This window comes from Rhea pennata, chromosome 2 (assembly GCF_028389875.1).
Source record: "Rhea pennata isolate bPtePen1 chromosome 2, bPtePen1.pri, whole genome shotgun sequence".
NCBI lineage: Eukaryota > Metazoa > Chordata > Aves > Rheiformes > Rheidae > Rhea > Rhea pennata.
The window spans coordinates 58,670,367-58,693,621 of NC_084664.1; the positions used below are offsets into that span (position 1 = coordinate 58,670,367).

Here is a 23,255-nt window from a genome sequence, read left to right on the forward strand (position 1 = left end):
ACTACAGGCCGGATACTGTATTTGAATGATTCAAATGCAGCTTCTTTTTATCGTCTTCTCACTTCACTGCCATCTCTTCACCCTTCACCATCTTTCTTCATTTCTCATGCTACAAAGCCTGTCGCTTTAATTTAACATAAAAGAAGAATGTGATGATTCCATCAATACCCATACATTTGAGGTATATTATATGCTGAGAACTGAACAACTAAGTGGTGTGGTGAACGCTACATTTATTTTTGCTTCATTTATCAATTTCGATCAGCTTACACTTACCCTCCCATAGATGTGTTAGTGCTCTTGTGCTGGTCAGAGCACAGTATTTTTTTATATCGTCCACAAAATAAAATCACCATGTAAATCTAATGAACTATTAAAATCCCCCAAGCAATATAGTAAGCAAAACCCCCCAAATATATAGTAAGACACTGTCAATTTTAGTTGATTACACTGTCTTTTTAGCTCAGTATTCTCCATAAAAGCTCTGCCATTCATTGCCTACTGGAAGAATATGCACGGTTGCATACTAACACCTGAACTTTGCTCAGGTGGAATCCTTCTTACTCTAGCAGAAATTTGCTTCTTGCTCTCGCTGTCTGGCTCTTTGAGGAAGAGTGCTCAGCCGAAGGCCGTGATCCTGTCTGTCTTTATAGCTGACTGCTTTCAATCAGTTATATTGTCACTCATCGATTCCATTAATCCTTACATTATATTGTTCCAGGTCAGCTGTCAGCTTCTTTACGAAGCATTTCTTGTTTCTTACGTTCATTTTCTTGCATTTTTTACCAGACCAATTTCTCTGTTGGTAATGCTTTTTATTTTGAATGAGAGGTTAATTCTATCTGCTAATGATAGGAGACATTGCACTTACCTACTTAAAACAAGGAGTATATATGATAAGAAAATGGAAAAGGGAGAGGTAATCTTAAAATATAGTCACAGATATTACAAAACAATTTAATTTCAGTTCTACTCTTGGCTTGTGTTTAAATCTCAGGTAAAATGACTTTTTTCAGTGTTTGGCTTCTCTATCTTCAATATAGATACTTGGAAAGTTGTGGGAGAATAGAACAATATCTGGTATAAATTTTGGGGAGTATAAACTTCATAACAATTGACTTAATTCTTTTTTACTTCAGAGGCCTAATCTACAAAACTCATGCATATTGGACTCCAAGCAATCTGAATTCAATTGTTTGTTCTTTTGCTGAACATTTGTGTATGCCTTTGATCAAGCAGTACTCCCTGTGCCTCAAGTTAAACAGGGATAGCAATATTTCCATTTCTACTACTGTTGGTCAGCTGGAGCGCAGCTCCATCATTTGCATTACTAAAGAGACTAGGGTCATTGGGATTCTTTCCTGACCTTAAATTTTCTGGGTGAAGGACCTGTCTCTACTTCACACTGTTACCATGCCTTTGTGAGTAGGCAAAAGCACAATCTGTTCAATGAGGGTTTAGAAGGGAACATGTTCTATTTTTGACCCTGAGGCATCTATTCTGTACATGAACAAAGACGTCAGGACTATCAATTACACATCTTCTGCAAAATTACATTTGCTTCTCTTTCTTTAAAACACTATGGAGAGACAGCCACAAATATCAAGCTATTGTGACTTAGCAAGTTACTGCTCCACAGCTGAGCTACTGTAATTGAACGTGTGTATAGTGTGGCATCACTGCCATGGAAAAGTAAACCTCATCGTTATAAGCTACAATCCCTAAAAAAGCAAGCCCTGAATTTGTATTAGTAGCGAAGCAAAGCAATGCAAGTGGCCTGCAAAAGACTATGCTAAAATAGTTTAGAAAATCTCTTTAAAGATCCTGTATTCACTCACATGCAGTGCCAAAAGCTGTACCTGGCATGCTGCGGTTGTAATCTCTTCAGAGTCCCTCCAGGAGGAAAAAAAAAAAAAAAACATACATATATATATGTATATATATAAACAAACAAAAAATTCCTGTCACTGAATTCAAGGAGGAAGAAAAGTGATCCTATATTTTTCAAGAGAGTCTTGTGAGTTTTAAATTTCACATTTCACTTAATTCTGGCTGTCATTTTTTACTTAAAGGAAACCCGGAGCATAATCCAAAGGTAGCTTTTACAAAGTCTTCAGCTGAGTATGTATCAAGCCAAAAATGATCTTTTTTTTCCTCAGAATTATAAAGCTAAATAAACTTTCCTGCATAAACCACACTTCAGCTTAATCAAGCTTTAGGTATGTTAAAGGTCTAAATATTGAAAAAAAAGGAGAATGAAGAAAAGAAGAGTTGCAGGGAAATCAACCACAGCAAATCCAACAAAGCAAAACACTGCTATTAGGAATTTAACTGAGACAAATAAAAAGCTTCCATTTAACTTTCAAAGACCTGTCCTGATTCTGCACTGAGGCCTGAACTAAATAATGGAATTCCGTGGTCTGATAGTTTGATGCTCTAAAGAAAGAAGATCTTCCAAAGACCAGAAGGAAAAAAAAAATGGATCAAACACAAGTAAAAACAAATGATCTGATATTACAGTAAGCCAAGTAATAACAGAGTAAGTTTTTCATAGCTGCACAGCTACCAGTGAAGGTGTAAGAGAGACATGGAGCTACTGGAGAGTCCGGCGTAGGGCTACAAAGATGATCAGAGGGCTGGAGCACCTGCCCCATGAGGAACGGCTGCGAGAACTGGGCCTCTTCAGCCTGAGGAAGAGAAGACTGAGGGGGGATCTTATCAGTGTGTATAAGTACCTGAAAGGAGGGTGTCAAGGGGATGGGCACAAACTCTTTTCAGTTGTCCCGTGTGACAGGACAAGAGGCAACGGGCAGAAATTGAAGCACAGGCAGTTCCACCTGACCGTGAGGGGGAATTTCTTCACTGTGAGAGTGACGGAGCACAAATTTTAAAATTTAATTCATGCCCAGGAAATCATAGCTAAATGGAAGTGTGTATTAATGAAAAAGAAATAATGATAATGTTTTTTGATTGAGAAGAAAAGAGAAAGTGAGTTTCTCAGGCTACCAGGAAAAAAAGGAAAAGGCTTTGGAAACAGGTCTGGCAACTCATGCCACTGAATTTATGCTTTTATTAATACTGTTGACTATTTTGATCCATATTATGATTTGAAAGCACCCCAACAGCTGAGTAAACTTGATCTGCATTTAAGAACACAGTCATCACCAGCTACAAAATGAACGTCATCCAACGCAGCTTTCCTCTCACACTGATGTGCTTCCATCTTGCCATGAAGTCAACAAACTGACACAGCTAAAAAGAGCCGCCTCCTCCTTGGCAAAACCACAAACTGAACTGCCACCGCTCTCACCTGCCGAAGGATAAGCCAGTCTCACAGGCGAGAAGAGTGCTGTACAGGGAAGGAGCTCTTTGCTGCAATGGCTCTCCCTAAAAGTCCCCCATGGATCCAGATCTCCAACCCTTGCCTGGATCTCGGCTCCTGCCGTCACATGCTGGCGGAGAGATATTCTTGCACAGGGAGGTCCCCAGGACTTTCTGGGTCACAAACGTGCTTTAACTTCTGCCTACTGCCCCACAAACAATACCTACCCCAGCATAGCTAAGCAAGAACATGTGTCTTTATGCATCTTCATAAGCCCAGACAACTTTCAGAATCTGTTTAAAAAAAGACCCTCCTTTACAGTTTCTACTTTAATAGAACTCATCTCTTAACATATTCATTACCACAGAATGGTTGAGGTTGGGAGAGACCTCTGGAGGTCATCTAGTCTAACTTCCCTACTCAAGCAGGGCCACCTAGAACATGTTGCACAGGATACTGAATACCTCCAAGGATGGGGACTCCACAACCTCTCTTCTCCAGACAACCTGTTCCAGTGCTCCGTCACCCTCACAGGAAAGAAATTTTCCTCATGTTCACATGCAACTTTCTGTGTTTCTGTTTGTGCCCGTTGCCTCTTGTCCTGTTGCTGGGCACCACTGAAAAGAGTCTAGCCTTGTCGTCCTGACACCCTCCCTTCAGGTACTTGTAGACATTGATAAGATCCCCCCCTCTCAGCCTTCTCTTCTCCAGGCTAAACAGGCCCAGCTCTTGCAGCCTTCACTCATAGGGAAGAGGCTCCAGTCCCCCAGTCATCTTTGTAGCCCTCTGCTGGACTCTCTCCAGTAGCTCCATGTCTCTCTTGTACTGGGGAGCCCAGAACTGGACACAGTACTCGAGATGTGGCCTCCCCAGGGCTGACTAGAGGGGCAGGATCACCTCCCTCCATCTGCTGGCAGCACTCTTCCTAATGCACCCCAGGAGACCATTGGCCTTCTTGGCCCCAAGGGCACATTGCTGCCTCATGGTCAACCTGTCATCCACCAGCACTCCCAGCTTCTTCACAGAGCTGCTTTCTGGCAGATCAGTCCCTAACCTGTACTGGTACATGACGTTATTTCTCCCTAGGTGCAGGACCCTGCACTTGCCCTTGTTGAACCTCAGGAGGTTCCTCTCTGCCCAACTCTCCAGCCTGGCCAGGTCTCTCTGAATGGCAGCACAGCCCTCAGGTGTATCAGCCGCTCCTGCCAGCTTGGTATCATCAGCAAACTTGCTGAGAAGGCACTTTGTCCCTTCATCCACGTCACTGATGAATACGTTGAACAAGACTGATCCCAATACTGACCCCGGGGGGACACCACTAGCTACAAACCTCCAACTAGACTGCGCTGCTGATGACAACCCTCTGAGCTCTGACTTTCCGCCAGTAATTATTATTTCTACACTTATCTAGAAGGCTGAGACCAATGTAAGATCCTTCTGCTACAGCCTTCCTTTCTCTCTCCACCACAAAGCTCCCCTTCATTTTGCACCACACTGTCTTCTTTTCCTTTCAGCTCCTGATCAGACATGAGTCCAAGATCCTTTGAAAGTTAACAATGGAGAGCTAAACCAATGTGTGATTTTTTGAATCAGTCAGGCAGATATTCTGTAGAACAAGGCTGTTAATGTGAAATGCTTTGCCAGCAGCCCCCAGGTGTCTATACCTATATGAATGAAGAAAGCCAATTTGAACACTATCGACAGAGATTTTTTCATGTAGCTTTTTAAACCAAATGAGTATTTTTTTAAAAATTCAGTTTCTGCCCATTTTCACTTCCATTATGTAATACTATATGTAGGCCAAAATTTTAAGGGAAGAAACAAAAAATTTTTAAGGGTAAAAAATAATGTATAAAATACAGAAAAAGAAATAGAATCACAATTTCCACTGAAGAGTGACACTTTTCTTATTTCATCTGAGTAAGAGTTAATGGTTCAGGCTAGGCTCAGGCTCTCTCTCTGCGTATTTTAACCTTCAGCAATGAAGTTTGCATAAAATGCACCATAAATAATGTTGTGCTATACTGCATTCTTGCTGTCTTACAGCAACATTGCAGTGGAGATAATGGTGAAAGAGGCATTTGTGTCCAGCTAGGAAGAGACATTAGCTCTGCTATTTAAAAAGTTTAAAGTTGAGTTCACACAGGTCTAAAGATCTCCTGGTAAGTCCCAACTGAACAGTAATATTTGCAACCGGTCTGAACATTAATCTTCATGATGAACAAGGGGATAATAGCCTGTTCTATTAGACTCAAGGGATAGATACATGATCTGAAACTAAAGACAAAATTCTTCCCATGTCTCTCAGGCCCTATTCTGCAAACGGCTCCTCTTCTGAATGATTTCACTGAATACTTGGGCAGTACACCTTTTTTTGACAGGTGTAAAGATTTGCAGGAAGAAGTCCTTAATTTATACTCTTGTTTCCAAGAGGCTGGAGATAGTCTAATACTTAAGGAAGTAGGTTAGAATTGTGGATATCAATGTTTCCTTTTCACAGTATATTCAGTATTTCTAGCATGTAAGCTAAATTTAACTTGAAAAATGTCAGCATATATCCATTACAGAATCTATTTCATTTTTCCACACTGTCCTCTAGACCATATAAATACTGCCACACACTTAAAGAGAAATGTGTCATGATTTCTTCAAACTGGAGGCACTTGTGAGGCTGTAAACATTTTATGCTTACATTTAATTTGCAAAAACACTGATCTTTAATTTTTTAGTGTTTAGTTGTCCAGCTGTTTAAATGGAAGCTCAACAGGTTCCTTAAGTAAGTTGGAGATACCATCCTTTGACTCTGTTCCTTAGCAGTGGCAAAGTTAAATTAAGGGGTAACTGATTAAAAAAAGAACAGCATGAGCAGAACTACAGTAAACCTCAGTTTCCAGTGCAGCTCTGCCATGAACATCCTTCAATCTCTATCTCATTGAGACAGAGCTCATACTACTGCCTTTCTCACAGTGGGAGTACTATAATGGCCTCACTAGACTTACTGGGCTACCTCATTTTCGCAACATTTGTTAAGAGCTAAATTTCCTTAAGACCTCCCCACTCTTGAACATGGCTTCTGCATCTTTTGATTGCAGAAGACATAACACTTCAGGACTATACGCTAAACCATTTCTATGCAACATCATCAATACACTTTCTCTTTGCAACAATCGCATATTTTCCTCTTCTTCAATACTCTATTTTTTACATAAGGAAAAGAAAAAAAAAAGATAAAAGCTTCAAAAGATTTGACCAATCTTACAATTTCACTGTTTATCTTGATTATTCAAAGGAATGTTAAAAAACCAGAAGTTTCATGATAAAATCAGAAAACAAATTCTGTAAATAAGAGTTCTTATATGCACATGATAGCAAAAAAAAGCTATGGAAAAGGGTTAATTTGTTCATTCACTTATTGAGGGACCTGATTACTGCTATTTATGAAGTTGTTTTCTCTAAAGTCAGTTTTCCTATGCTTAAGGATGTGGAAAACTGCTAAAAGTATTTTTTAAAACCACCTCACTCATAGCCACAAAATCATCATTCAGTCTTGACAAGCATCTCAATTTAAGACTAAGAAATCATATTTTAGGTGCAAAAGATGTATTGGCTATTACAATCTGCAGTTAAAATTTGCTGTGCTAGTACAATCTTTCTTAATATGCTCAATTAGAAAGATAAAATTACATCCCATTAACTGAAAAGAATTCAGTAAAAATACTTTTAATTATAGAAGAGGACATTTCCTAACACCGCGGCATTCATATCGCAAGCAGAAAAACATCATCTTTAATTTATGAACACAAACTGAGTCTTGGTCTTCAACCTGCAGAGAAATTTCTGGTGTCATAACCCACGGCTGTTCCAAGATCTCCTGCTATGGAACCTATCTCCAAGACTCCGTCAACACAAGTGCAACACTGTTTTGAGAACAAAGGCATATTAATGTAGCCTCAACCACTTTCTCCGCATGGAGAGCGTTGCATCAGCAATAGCTTTTTTCAGAGAAGTTAAATCAGCTGTGCTGCTGTAAGGCAGAAGGGGCTGGATTGATTTAAATATTTGGTAGGAGAAAAAATTACTTCTCCAATCAAAAATAGTTATAAATAGGACAAAATTGGTGGTTAGAAAAGCAACAATAATCAGCCACCAGTAACTTTACATTTTATGTTTCAAATATATTTTCTTCTTGACTAAGATAACAAAATGGTAGCTGTTTGAAACCTTGGCTTCCCTATTAGATTCAATAGTCTTGTTAATGAGGGTATCCCTTGATTTCTCAATCCGCTAACTCCCCAAATAAATCTTGTTTTTTCCCTAAGCTTAACATGGTGGGGATTTTTATTTTTTCAAATAAGAAGTCAACACAGTCTCTAGAAGAATCTCACTCTAACTTTCTCTGCCTTTCTTTTTATCTTCACAGGCCAAATATAAGCACAAATAAGCTATACAAGGATCACATAATAAAATTTCACAGTGCACAAAGCAGTGTTCCGGCAGACACCTATTTGAAAAGGAAATTTTTCTAATAGAGATTCCTAAGATACTCAGTGTCTTGATGTCCACAGCTAGAGTGGCCCAAGTAGACAGTATGTTCCCTGCAAGTGAAATTATGATGTTTCTCCCTGGGATCTGGTAAGTTCTGATTCTCTTTATTACAGGAAAGGTACCTTAGTACACTTTTAAAATGGGAAGTCTTACAGTAATCCCACAGTAGGAAGGATGATTTATATAATGCATTCTTTGAAACTGGACTTGAATCTTAAAGTCAAAATAATGAGCACTGAAGGATATGTCTGTATACCCTACAAGAAGGATTTACTCCTGCTGGCAGTTATTAAGAAATGTACATTTTAGAAGTAGGAATTAAACAGAAAATACTTCAGATCTAGTTGTTTCAGGCATGAAAAGCTTAATAAGAGGATTACTACTACTAACTTAAGAAAATCTTTTGATACAGCACTTATCAGTAGAGTAACCTTTTCATTACATTAATTTAACTTCTGCTACAATACATCTTACTTGCACTTTCTCTTCTCCTCCAGTGAGGCATTAAGAAGAAATATCCAATTATCAGCAACAGTAAAGTGTCCTAGACATGGTGCCTCAAAATCTGAATCAGTTTATTACTCCTTCTCCTAAACGTAACTTTGAGATACAGTCAAAAATTTCAATGTCCAGAAAAAGCTTCACAATCCAGCTCCATGACAGCTTTGGTATCTTCCAAACTTTCTCTACTCATTTTTGGTAGTTGACTCCCTCCCTGCCCCCAAATCCTGCTTGCGGCAAACCTGTCCTCATTCCTAGGCTTTCCTCTAACTACTTCCATTGCTGGTACCCTGAAGTTTTCAGAAATGAAAAACAATAATGTTCCTGCATGAAATTCCCAATAGCAAATGCAATCAGCAAAATTTCAATTCAGTCAGGATCTGAAGCTGACACATTTACTGTTACAAAAATGTCACATCATCAGAAATAACCAAAGCTAAGCCAAAAAAAGCCAGGTACTTTTAATAATTGTGGCCTTTCTATAGGAGATTGTTCTTTGTACAACAGTTAGGGAATTCCAAAGTTGTGGAAAAACTATAGAATAGGTTCACTCCCCTTGTAGCTGATGAGAAGTCAATGCTCAGTTGGAGTTTCTGTGCCAGTAGCACCTCAGTCACTCAGGATCAGCAGGAGAAAGTGGGAAGTGTTAGTAGTGAGACACTCCCTGCTGCAGGTAATGGAGACCCTCATCTGTGGATGTGCCGCGTCATCTAGGAAGGTTTGTTGCTTGCTAGTGACTTGCATTCAGAATGTTGTGGAGAGGCTGCTGAAGCTTCTCCAGCCCTTGGACTGTTACCCCTGCTGTTCTTCCAAGCAGACACCAACAACAGTGCCACGAGAGACCTGGAAAGTTTCAAGTGTGACTACATGGCTTTGATTAACACTGGTGAAGTTGTAGTGGGTATCTGCTATAGACCATCTGATCAGGAAAAGGTAGTAGATGAGGCATTCTACGGACAATTGTGAAAAGTCTTATGTTCACAGGCCCTGGTTCTCATGGGGAACCATCCTCACCTTCTACTGGAGGATCAACATAGTAGGGCCAAGCAATCCAGGTGGTGTCTAATGTGCATTGATGACAGCTTCCTAAAACAAGTGACCAAGGAGCCAATGAGGGGTGGCATTCTGATGGATTTCGTATATACCAACAAGGAAGAACTGATTGGAGACGTAAACGTCTGAGGCTGCCTCAGCTGTAGCAACCACAACATGGTGCAGTTCAGGAACCTGCCAGGAAGAAGCAGGCCAAATAGCAGGATCACAACTCTAGACATCAGGAGAGCAAACTTCAGGGATCTGCTTAGAAGAATCTCATGGGATATAGCCCTGGAGGGAAGAGTGTCCAAGAGAGCTGATCATTCAAGGATCACCTCTGAGCTCAAGAATGGTCCATCCCAACAAGCAGAAAATCAAGCAAAGGCAGCAGGAGACCTGCATGGATGAACAAGGAGCTCCTGACTCCATTCAAAAATAAAAAGGAAGTGTACAGGAGGTGGAAGCAGGGACAGGTGACCAAGGAAGAATAGAGACACTGTCTGAGCATGCAGAGACAGGGTTAGGAGAGCTAAAGTCCACTTAGAGTTGAAACTGGCAAGCAACACGAATGTCAACAAGAAAGAATTCTACAAGTACCTAAGCAGAAAGGCTAGGGAAAATGTGGGCCTGCTGCTAAATAGGACAGGGGCTCTGGTAACAAAGAATGCAGAAAAGGCAGAAGTACCAAATGCCATCTTCATCTCAGCCTTTATTGACTGGTAAGACTGGCCTTCAGGAATCCCAGGTCCCTGAGACCAGAGGGGAAGTGTGGAGCAAGGAAGACTTACCCTTGGTAGAGGAGGATCAGGTTAGGGAACAATTCAGCAAAGAGGACTTACACAAGTTCATGTGCCCTGATGGGATGCACGCATGAGTGCAGAGGGAGCTGGCCAACATCACTGCAAGGCCACTGTTGGCTATGTTTAAAAGGATGTGGCAATCAGGAGAGGTTCTTTAGGACTGGAAGAGAGCAAATGTCACCCTTATCTTCAAGAAGGGCAAGAAGGAAGATCTGGGGAACTAGAGGCTGGTCAGCCTCATCTTGATCCCTGGGAAGGTGATGGATCATCTAATCCTGAATACCATTTCCAGACATGTGAAGGGCAAAAAAGTCATCAGGAGTAGTCAGTATGGGTTTACAAAGGGGAAATTGTGCTTAACCAATCTGTCAGCCTTCTAAGAGGAGATGACTGCCTTGTTGAATGAGGGCATAGTGCTGGATGTTGTTTACCTTGACTTCTGTAAAGCTTTTAACATTTCGTCTCCCATAACATCCTCACAGAAAAGCTGATGAAGTAGGGGCTATGAAGTGCGCTATGAGGTGAACTGAGAACTGGCTGAACTGCTGGGCTTAGAGGGTTGTGATCAGTAACACAAAGTCCAGCTGGAAGCCAGTCACTAGCGGTGTCCCCCAGAGGTCAATACTAGGGCCAATACTGTTTAACATCTTCATTAATGGCCCGGATGATGGGACTGAACACACCCTCAGCAAGTCTGTAGATTACACAGCACTAGGATGAACAGCTAGTACAACAGATGGTTGTGCTGCTCTTCAAAGGGACCTTGACAGGCTGGAGAAGTAGCCAGAGAGAAACCCCAGAAAGTTCAACAAAGGGAAGTGCAAGGTCCTGTGCCCAGGGAGTAATAAGCCCATGCATCAATATAGGCTAGAGGTTGACCAGCTGGAAAACAGCTTTGCAGACAGGACCTGCAGGTTCCCAGTGTTCAAGTTGAACATCGGTCAGTAATGCTCCCTTGTAGCAAAGGCAGCCAACACCATCATCGGGCCATGTTAGGAAGAATATTGCCAACAGGTCAATAGGGTGTCCAATCTAGGCTGCCCAGTGCAAGAAAGATGTGGGCCTTCCGCAGTGCATCCAGCACAAGCCCACAAAGATGATTAAGGACTGAAGCATCTGATGTATGAGAGAGCTAGGACTGTTTAGTCTGGAGGAGAAAAGGTTCAAGGGCGACCTTAGTGTTTATAAATATCTTTTATGAGAGGGCATAAAGACGACTGAGTCAGACTCTTCTCAATAGTGCCCACAGGGCAAGAGGCAATGGGCACAAATTGAAATGCTAGGAAATTCCATCTGAACATAAGAAAACAACTTTTTCACTGTGATGGTAGTTGAACGGGTTGCCCAGAGAGGCTCCATCCTTGGAGATATTCAAAACCTGTCTGAACATAGTCCTGGGCAACCTACTCTTACTGGCCCTGCTTGAGCAAGAAGATTGGACCAGACCTTCTCCAGAGGTCCTTTCCAAACTCATCCATTCTGTGATTCTGTGAAAAATTCTAATCTTCTAAATCATTAGAGCTGCTTATTATGGTCTTTTCTGTCTCCCTTCACGATCCTTTTCTTTGCACCAAGACAAATACGACAGTGCTTAACAAGCTGTTTGAACACTGTATAGCTGAAGGTAGTACCCTCAGTATCACTTCTCTGTCTTCTTTTTAGTATCTCAAACACATGACTTCATAACATTATGTTTTAGTCTCCCTTAATAGAAAAGAAAGTGGACTGATTTTACACTTTCTTTAAAAAGGCAACAGGAAAAAACATTTGCATTCACTTAAAAGAGGTAGTATCTAAGACTGCTGATAGACTGAACCTTTTAAAATCTGATTTTAAAATGGAAATGTTAATATAATATGACCTTACTGCAGAAGATCTTTAGGAAGAGTTGGTTTGGATTTTTTTCATCTTTTCATATTGGTGCTGATGTTTTTATCAATTTAAACACATAATATTAAACCACTGAAAGGCATGCAAGTTCCAATAAAATGCATTTTTTGTATTTGCAGCCATATAAGCAAATGAGCTGCTGTAACTTTTTTTAAGTAGAGAAGATAATAAAGTTAAATGAAAAGTCCCAGAGCTTAGTTTTAAGACTAAATGGTATTTTAGATGAAACAGTTAAAGAAACCACAGTTTGTACCTCTGAGATAAAGATAATGGATTAAATCTACTATTATGGTATGAGGATTCTCCTTGAAGTTGTGTAATTTATAAACAGATACTTCTAATTGGACTGAGCTGCTATGAGCTGCCTATGAGTCAGACTAGGGACAGTATTATAAAAAGAACATTTGATTAGGATTGAGAGTTTGAAGGATCATTCACAATTGTACCATTTGCATGCTGGGAGACTGGACAAGGCACTTCTGTCCTTCTGCTTTCTGATCTGCAAAACACAGATAATCTTCCCTTTTAATGCAAGATATATTGATCTCCAAATGAGCAATACTATAAGCAACTCTATCATTCTTCAGAAAGTTTCTTGAAATAGGTTGTGTGAGAGAAAATTGAGACTAGAAAGTAGCTTTGGAGAGAAATTACTGTAAATAAGTTTACTTGAAAGTCTTGTATTGAAGAAAGGAAAGCACTCAGAAAACTGCAGAACAGATAAAATAGTGATTAAAGAAGTAAAGTAAAATATGCACATCTAAGTGTTTAATAGATCATAAACACCGTAAAGGAAATACATGCCAGTAAATGTTTATACACACATATGTGTGTGTGCATGCATGTTCATACATACATACATACAGTCATGAAGAAGGAGAAAGAGGAATATCTAACAGTTTTTAAGTTTAAAACAAACATCAGGAATCCAATTCTTTGGTGGTACTTCACTCCTTCACCTACCCAATACAATTCAATTCACAAACGAATTAGGGCTGTGAGGAGGGAAAAATAGGACTGCTTCTAGATTGCAAAACTAAAGGGTATTTCTTATTCTAACATTCACTGCAGTATGCAATTATAAATACATGTAATTAGGTGGCTCAAAAATCACAAATTGACCCCAATACTGCTTTCCGCATGACTTGCCTATGCAAGCAAAATATGATACCCCCGTAAGCAATGTAAATTGGAAAACAATGACCCTGAGGATTCAGAATCTATTCTAAGATTTTTTCTTTAAGACTTAAGACAGAACTACTGTTGTTATCAAACAAGTATTTCAAGAACTAACAAGATGTCATTTCTCCCAGTTTTTTCTCTCATGGCTGACAGTCAATTCTAACTGTACCCTTCCCTGTGCTAGAGGCATTTCTAAGGCCTCTGCCCAAACTGGATTGTCCAACAATGAGTAAAATACAAACCAACTTTGCAGCCTCCTCCTCAGGGGGAGGCACTGAATGTCTGTCTTACCTTTCCTGCCACCTAGGTGACTGCATCCAAGAAATCTGTAGGACACAATTATCTTTCAGAACCCTATTCCTTTGTTCAAAAGTTATTTGTTCAAAAGCTATTTGGGTGAGCAAGAAGGAAAAGGAGGAGGTTGGAAGTGGAGAAAAAATGGAAGAGGACTGCATAAACTTAATTCCTTTGGAACAAAATATTGCCCCATGCTTCCAAGGGAGCTCAAAATCTCCCTCATATAGAACTTCCACTGAGGTGACTGACAGAGAAGAGTAGAAGTTTATCTGCTGGTGCAGTAGATAAAGAATAATTTATTCTCTAGCCAATTGAGGAATTTGTTTTCTAAATACTTTGGCTCCTCCAAGTTAAACTTCATCCAGACACACTATGCCACAAGATTATAGAATAAGAGTATACACTGAGTCTAATTAATTCCCTAGCTTAACATATTGCTACTCAGAAAGAGCAACAACACAGGCTGGTCATAAAATCAAAATAGTCGAAAGATACTAAAGGAATACTTTACTTGTTTAGTAACTTCAGCTGTAAATCATGGAGAAATAGATTTGTAGTGTTTCTTTGACATATTACTCTTTGACTAGTGTTCTGAATAGGCCAGATAGAGAGGGTAAAATCAAAACTAGAGATATATATTTTTTACTTGGAACCAGGAAGACATTTTCCATCTAATTAATACTCTCAGTTAAAAGTTTTAATGATATTTGTTCTGAAACAAACAAAAAAAAAATCCACAGCACAACATGCAAATTTCTACTTTAGGCCAAAAATTGAAATGCAAATGAAGAACTTCTTCCTTCATTTCAGGTGTTCAGACCTTCCTTTCTCCTCTACTGCATGTATTTCCTATGTGACCACAGAATTAAATGCTTTCTTCTCTCCTCTGAAGTTTAATTTTGTGGCTTCAAGAGTCTGTTTTCCTACCACTTAGCTCTTTTATGTCAAAATACTTTCAGTAGATATGCCTAAAATTAGACACTTAAATGCAGATTTAAGTATTTAAAGATGCTAGAGTTTCAGAGGAGTCAAGTGGTTTCATCCATAAATTAAGGCCAGTAAATGTTGCAAGTGCTCAAAATTTTGGGGATCAGGGTAACAAGCTTAACATCACTGGAACATACCTCCTACTAAGAATTATATTTAGTGTTTTTGAATAAGGGGCAAATTTGAACCAAAACTAATACTGTTTTGGATTCTATTTGCTTATTCTTTTGATATCATTTGCTTAAACTGAATCATTAACTTCTTGAAACCCCTTATGTCAGAAAATGCAGAAGAGTGAAAATAGAAACGTATACTTTAGCTAGCCTGCATGAATCAACTGATGGCATCCTACTGTGTTTCATGGAACAGATATCAGAAACAAGAAACAACTAGCATGTAATAAACATGGTACTTATGTTACAGAAGACATATCTGGTTTGGTTTTTGCACCTCTGAAAAAAATTAGACTGCATTTAAATCAGGTACCCCAACTACTTATTAGATGTAACAGCATGAAAATATAAGTAAACTGAAATTTTATGTTTAATGCACTAGCATGAACTCTACATAGTTACTGCAAATACATTTAGGTTTCTACTCATCAGGGATTACAGTACAATATTCTTTACCCAACTTATCACACGGCTTTACCTAGGAGAGAAATCAAAGAATTCAAAAACTTACAAATAGGCTACTCATTCTTGAAACACATCTGCAGATGTCAGGTTCCCAGTGCTCTCATTTTAATTATTCATTGTAAAAATCTCTTGTGATATCTTTAAAAAAAAACGCCTCTATAGCAACAGGTGAGATCTGATAATGAAATGAAGCCAGGAAACACTCAAGTTCTTTGTTATTTTAAGTGAAATTCCTTTAAGAGGGGAAACACCTTACTTGTATAGTCAAAACAAATCTCATCTGTTCTAATAGTAGTCCTTATCATTCCTGTCCTAGATAGCAAGAAAGCCATGCGTGCTCTTGTGATGACAAACCGCAGAAAGGGAAAAGCCAATTCCCTTCCCCCTCAAACTACCATATAAAGAGCCTGTGGTCACAGTCAGATAGAAAAGAGCTGTGATACGGAGAACCCCCCCCCCCCATCCCTGTCTTTACCTTTGGGAAGAAAATTGACAAAAAGCAGTATATACTGAGGGTTGAGAGAGAGAGGAAGCGAAAAAGATGGGTACTGTAGGTCATCTTCAAAAGTTTCCTATAGATATACATCACCTTTAGAAGACATTTCAAAATAGCTTAAGCAAAAACTGGTTAATTATGTGTCTCCCTGGACGGAGGAGAGGGTAAAGGCATTTCCAACGCTTGCTGCCTTGTGGGAGAGCAAGTCATCTCAGAAATTCGGTCAATTTTCCTATCCTGTTACAGTAAAAATAGGAAAGGAGGAGGTTTATATGCCTCCTTACATCTTGTGTTGCTGTCTTTGTTCTCTTAGAAGGTTCTTGCCCTCGCTGTTGTTAAGATGAGATGCAGTAAACGCATCTTCTCAATTCCTTTCATCCAGAGGTAAAGAGGAGAGACTCAGCTCTTCAGAGAGAATTCGCCTCTTAGGAAAGGGCAGCAATGTCAAGACTATATCTGCCACTGATTCATAATGTCAAAAATTCCCCTGCCCAATAAATTTTAATTTGACACCTCTGATAGACTAGGCACGTAGGTGCCCCAAAAAAAGGAATAAAAGGGGAAGAGGAATGCTGTCTCCTCTGCCTTTCCAGTGAATTAAATAGCTGAAAATTCCATATGACTCCTTTCAAGTTTAGTCCACTGCTTACTCTGCAAAGCTTCCCACTGATTCCAGATGAATCTTTTGCAGAAAGGGTTGCCTCACGATAAGGATCACCATATGTAATTCTGGCAGGATAAAATCCCTCCCCTCCCTTCTCACCTTTGGGAGAGGAGAAGAAGAGTTGAACATCAAAGCTCAGTATGCCAAGACTTGAAAATATATTTGCATGCCAAAATGGGATTCTTGCCTTGAACATCAGCCACAACAGCTCTGCAGCACTTTGGCTAATTCATTAACAAAAATCAATACAAGCTGCCTTTTAAGAAAGCCAATGTTTGCTTGTTGACACACTGGGCAATTCCTTTTAGCAAAAGCATCAGTGTTTACAAGGTGTGCTGTAAATCTGGCAAAACGTCAGAACAGCAAGGCCACAGAAAATGATTTCAGTGCAAACTTAAAAAATAAACCAAGGCACATTAAAAAGAAGAGCAATCACTAACAAGCAGAGACAAAGATGAGGTGCTTTTTACCTGGAGACTGTTCTTTTCTATCTTTTTTTGAAGTATCTGAAGGCACTTGGTGAAGTCTGTGAGGTCCTGATCCATGGTCTCTATGAACTCACATCCCTAGTGAAGAAGCAATAAAACAGAGAGAAAAGTGTAACATTTGTCATCTTTCAGTTTCAAGAACTTTGGTGATATCAACTGCAGTTAACAATTCTTAAAGTCTTCACATAGAGACACAAAATTAAGTAAAAGACTGTTATCCTTAGGGAGCCAAGCTGAACAAATTATTAAGAAATAGATGTTAGATAGGCACAGGATTAGATCTCCCAACCCAAAAAGTACATTCGTTGGTTTCGTTAAGTATTTTCTATGATGGTCTGCTGGACTGACAAATTCTTACATGATGAGTTCTGGGTGATGAGTAACTTCTGGGATCAGGTTTTAGGAAAATGACTGTCTGTCCTCTCTGGTTCTATAGTGATTACATTTTTGCTATATGTATTGAAAGATAATATAAAAATGTCAAGCCTCCTGGAACCAGTAAAGTTGTTTTAGTTAATTTGCAGTAATATAATAACAATCTTCTTGCAGTGCAGTAATACAAATGAGAGAATGTTAAAATGAAGAAAGCAGTTCAGACTTTTTCATTCAGAGCAAAAGCAATTCCTAAGCCTCTGATAATGAGTTGAGTAAGCAAAAGTGAAGTACACCTACCACATAAAGTCACTATTGAAAGAGGTTTCCAGGATAAAAAAAATACCCATGCAACATTGTAAATTATAGTAAGAACCACACAAGCTGGATTTACCTTTCCTACCACTTCAAGGCACCTTTAAAAGCTTCCTAGCTTTGTCTTTATCTGACATATTTTATGTTCCTGCAATACACAGTAACAACTGATACCCCCCAAAAAAAAAAAAAAAATGAGTACAGAATCTTTGCATGTATGCATATGTGTATAAACTATATTACATTGTTAATTCAAAAAATCCTCAAACTTTCAAGCTACCTCTACCTCAGTGATTAGAACAAAGATACAGAAGATAGAATTTCCCAGATCAGTTGCATGGATAGCATTTAGTGGATCGCAAACAACAAGATAATGACTCTCCAATTGGAAGACACATACTATCACCGAAATGCTCCCTGCACAGCCAGAATGCATACAGAAACAAATCTGTCATGCTGTAGAAGATACAGATGAAGAGAAAGAGGTAAGACAGGAGAAAATATCATCCCTCTTATTCCTTATATAACTCTTCTTCCTCCTCAAAATCTTCTGAAAGGAAAACTGCTCACAAGTAAAGTTGGAGCCTTTCCAGTACCTGATACTGCTCTAAATGCCTTTTCAGGTAGTAGTAGCAGGCCTGCCAAGGGGAGACATGATATACCTGCATCAACATATGCAATCAATGACTTCGCCTGCAGAAACACTGCTGCTGCCACCACGATGAGGCTAGGGAAAATGCAGCTGGAGACCTGAAGTCACTGGTAAGTGTCAGGAGATTTGAAGACTGGCCTGGTCTCCACTCTTCTTTTCACCAGCCATGGCTGAAACATAAAATTAGCAAGGAGAGAAGGGGAACAAGCCATTCAGATTCTGTAAGGAACACGTGTTCTGTAGGGCCAGTCCGAGACAGCAAGGGAGCCCAAGAAAGGTGTAGGGGTGGAGAGGCCTGAAAACTACTGAGGGAAATGTGTTAATCAAAGCCCACTCTACATGGAAAGATGTTTCATTCACTAAGAACTGAGTGCTCTCAGGCAGCCTCATAATTGGCATTAATAGCGGCAAAAGAGATTAAGCTTTGAGAAACTACAGATAAACAGAACCTCCTCGGACCTTCACGATCAGCCTTTGAACAGCAAGAGAACATGACAGAAGACTGATGATGAAGACTAAATCAATGGCAAGGACAGCTACTGCTGAGCATGGGAGAAGAGAGAGAACTTGAGTTATTAGCTCTTGAATTAATAGTAAAAAAGGGTGTTCTTTTATCTTGTGCCAGGACCATTCCTTGGCTCCACAGTGCTGGCAAAGTGAGTCGTTTATAGGTACCAATTTATAAATAATAAACTCCTCTCAGTACTTCTGAAATATTCTTTCCTGCAGTCACTAGCAAGTCTGATCTCCTCCTTGGACAGTCAGCTTTTGGCAGCTGCAGGTAGACTGCAGTTCTGCATTCCACCCACAGAAGACTAAACTTACTCAGCTATCTGGGGGTTTTAAAGCGAGGATCTACAACAGCTTCTATTTCATGCTTTCTACTGTTAACAGTACTTCATGTGATGTTAGCCCTTCTCTAGCTTCTCAAGATGTTCGTGGATGACAAATATCTCAAAGCAACTGTGATGCACTACTGAGGAGAGATAGCTTCAACATGGTGCCTAAAGAGCATTGTAAATGATTTACCGCAGCTCGTGAGGACAGCTGTGATGCACCACATCCTAAAATCCTCATCCTTCAGACATAATATGTTCAAGCCTACCTTGAACAGGCAGGGAGTCTTTCGCATGTATTTACAAAGAAAGGCCTCAAAGACAGACCACAGAAACCTGATCTTCTAAACTTATAAATGGGATGACAGATGCACTATTATAAAGGCAGGTTACTGTATCTATGATACTGATACCATGATGATTCTGTAAGAGCGGCAGCAAAAAAAATGATCCCCGACTTAATAGTGGTAACCTAAAACTCGCTGTCTGCAGCTTTGACACTTTATGCAAGTCCCACTGCATATCATACTGAAAAAAGCTGACAGATTATCATTGTTAAAGCCACCAAATCCTTCAAATTAATCTGCAGTACCTCATTCCCTTTCCACAACAAACAGATCATCAGTTCTGGAACTGATAGCCATCACTTGCTCTGTTCCTGGTGCCATGATGCTAAACTAACTGGCCTGGGCAGAATGCACTGGGGAAGAGGACTGGCAGCAGCGCTCAGACCTTCCTGCATCTGCTTCATGACCTTGCTGGAAAGCCTGTGCAGTTCATGTTCACTGATGGTAAGAGGTTTTCAGACAAATCTGTTGCTCTTGATATATCAAATCTAGCATTTTAAACAACTATTTCTCACAGTATTGGGCAGCAATTCAACTGCAATTCTTCTCAATCTTTGGTATATTATTCACAAATAACAGAAAAATCTTCGAGACACAGAGTTTACCAGTGTAACCAGGATTTAGTCAAAGGACACTATTATAATTGCAAGATAGGTAATAATGCTTGCAGTTTTATAGATACCTGCTCAACTTAATAGTGTTAACCTTTGGTAAGAAAGTTAAAAAGCCAAGCAAATTTAACATTAAGAAAGGTTAGAAAAATCAATACCACACAGCAGGAAAGAAAACAATAGATTGCATCTGATAACAATATAACTTTGCTGAATGATAGGATGAGCCATCACAGAATTAGGCTTTGGCTGTTCTGTCTCATTATAGCAGTTATAGGAGCCTCACTGCTAAAGAAGGAGGAGTGTGCCAGACACACATAATAGGATTATTGAACCCCGTATTTCAGACAGACACTGAAATCAGACAGGCATTGAAACGTCAATCTGAACATCTCAGTGCTTCTCCCATTTTTAGAAATATTATGCATCACAGCATGTTGTGTGTTTGAAGAAAACTGTGTAGATGTCCACTCCCCCATGTCCTTATTAATCTCTTATTAGAAGATAGTCATGATTGTTTTTTCTCTAATCGTTAGAGACATGAGGATATAATTACAATAGACAATATTCTAATTTGCACTCTGTTTCCAAGACCCTACTATGGCAAGTCATTCAAGTCTCTCTTTTGGAGCATATGTCCCACTGTGCTCACAGAATATACCAGTGACATCCAGTTTAGCTTGTGTTTAACAATTCCTACTGGACTGAGGCTCAACTCTGAGGTAGCCATCTCAACACAGATGCACTTATGTATAGTGCTAATAGCAGACACAGGAAAAACACATAGCTGGAAGTTAAAAGAGAAGCGATGAGACAGTTTATAGAGACTCCCAAAACCACGGCACAGATAAGCAGCAAATTTTAAAGAAATTGTATAAATTAACTTTTATTTCTAAATGCTCTCCTTTCTCTTAACCCCACCTGCCCTCTAACCATCCAGAGCAGTAGTGCACACAGACAATACTAATACTTTACAGACCTACTAAGTAACAGCTATAGATTCACAGAACCATCTCCTCTGGAAGGGACTTTTAAAAATCATCTGGTCCAACCTCCTGCTCAAAGTAGGTCTAGATTAGATTAGGCTGCTCAGGGCTCCGTCCAGTGCAGTTTTGAGGATCTCTCAGTTTGGAGATTTCTCAGTTTCTCTGGGTGACCTGCTCTAGAGATTCACCACCTTCATGTTTGTTTTTTTTCACAGGGTCAAATTAGAATTTCTTGTGCTGCAAATTGTAATTATTGCCTCTTTTCCTATCCCTGGGTGCTTTTATGAAGAATCTAGTGCTCTTTTCTTTATACTCTCCCATCAGCTAGTTGAAGACAGCAATCTCACAGAATTACAGAATGATTGAGGTTGGAAGGGACCTCTGGAGATCATCTAAATCAAATCCCCTGCTCAAGCAGGGCCACCTACAGCATGTTGTCTGGAACTGCATCCAGTTTTGAGTATCTCCAGAGAAGGAGACTCCACAGCCTCTCGGGGCAACCTGTTCCAGGGCTCTGTCACCCTCACAAGAAAGTTTTTTCCTCATTCAGATGGAACTTCCTGTGTTTCAGTTTCTGCCCGTTGTCCATGGCACCACTGAAAAGAGTCTGGTCCCATCCTCCCGACACTCTTCCTTTAGGTACTTGTAGACATTGGTAAGATACCCCCACCCCCCTCTCAGCCTTCTCTTCTCCAGGCTAAACAGGCCCAGCTCTTGCAGCCTTCACTCATAGGGAAGAGGCTCCAGTTCCCCAATCATCTTTGTAGCCCTCTGCTCGACTCTCTCCAGTAGCTCCATGTCTCTCTAGTACTGGGGAGCCCAGAACTGGACACAGTACTCGAGATGTGGCCTCCCCAGGGCTGACTAGAGGGGCAGGATCACCTCCCTCCACCTGTAGGCAACACTCTTCCTAATGCACCTCTGGATACCATTAGCCTTCTTGGCCACAAGGGCACATTGCTGGCTCATAGTCAACTTGTTGTCTCTACCAGCACTCCCAGGTCCTTCTCTGCAGAGCTGCTTTCCAGCAGGTCAGCCCCCAGCTTGTACTGGTGCATGGAGTTATACTCTATAGGTGTAGGACCCTGTACTTCATGAGGTTCCTCTCTGCCCAGCTCTCCAGCCTGGCCAGGTCTCTCTGAATGGCAGCACAGCCCTCAGGTGTATCAGCCGCTCCTCCCAGCTTGGTATCATCAGCAAACTTGCTGAGGCACCCTGTCCCTTCATCCACATCACTGATGAGTAAGTTGAACAGAACAGGACTCAGTACTGAGTCCTGGAGAAATCCGTAAGCCATGGGAATCCAACCAGACTCTGTGCCACTGATGACGACCCTCTGAGCTCTGCCTTTCAGCCAGTTCTGAATCCACCTCACAGTCCACTCATCCAGCCTGCACTTCCTGAGCTTACCTATGAGGATGTTATTACGAGAGAGTGTCAAAAGCTAAAGTCAGGGTAGACAACATACACTGCTCTCCCCTCATCTACCCAGCCAGTCATGCTGTCACAGAAGATTATCAGATTGGTTAAGCATGATTTCCCCCTGGTGAATCCACTGACTACTGCTGATCACCCTCTTACCTTTCACATGCTAAGAGATGGCATCCAGGATGAGCTGTTACATCACTTTTCCAGGGACTGAGGTGAGGTTAACTGGCCTGTAGTCCCCTGGGTTCTTTTCTTCTTGCTCTTTTTGAAAACTGGTGTGACATTAGCTTTATTCCAGTCCTCAGACACCTCTACTGTTCTCCATGAGCTTTCAAAGACGATGGAGAGTGGTATAGCTCCCTCTGTATTCCTGAGTGCATTCCATCTCCTGTTCATCTTCTTTTTTGGAGGCTGAATAAAATAATTTCTATCAGCCCTTTCTCATATTTGCACTGCATGATTATGCAACATGCAGTATTTTCACCTCAGAAAGCCTGAAGAGGTCAACTGACAGCAAAGAGCTTCTCTCTTCTTTTCAGGGCCAATTTCTGGCCCCAGGGAATTTTTTCAGCCATTTTTTCTCTCTGGAGTCTTCCTCTGCCTCTGTCCATTTGGATAATAACCCATAGCCACCATATTATTCAGATATTAGCTCCAGCCAGTTGAATGTTTTCATACTCAAATATGCACATAAGTATTTACAGTCTGAACTGCACTCGATGCAGCTGATACTGAAAAACCACCATAGGAGAAACATACACAGATTCAAAGTGCTGTTCTAGATGAGGCACTGATGGACAAGAAAGTAAAAACAGGCAATGGGTCTGACTTTCCGTCTTAGGTCAGGCCTAGCCAAGGAGGTA

At 40.3% G+C, this 23,255-nt stretch overlaps 1 protein-coding gene across 8 annotated transcripts in view; it reads right to left on the minus strand.

The window, feature by feature from the left end:
• Positions 1-23,255, minus strand: part of TPK1 (thiamin pyrophosphokinase 1) — a 309,021-nt gene that overhangs the window by 107,711 nt on the left and 178,055 nt on the right. For all 8 annotated transcript variants that reach the window (XM_062569597.1, XM_062569603.1, XM_062569598.1 and 5 more), the window contains one exon: positions 16,828-16,923. In XM_062569597.1, the coding sequence (XP_062425581.1) occupies positions 16,828-16,923 (96 nt within the window). The remainder of the gene's footprint in view (positions 1-16,827; positions 16,924-23,255) is intronic.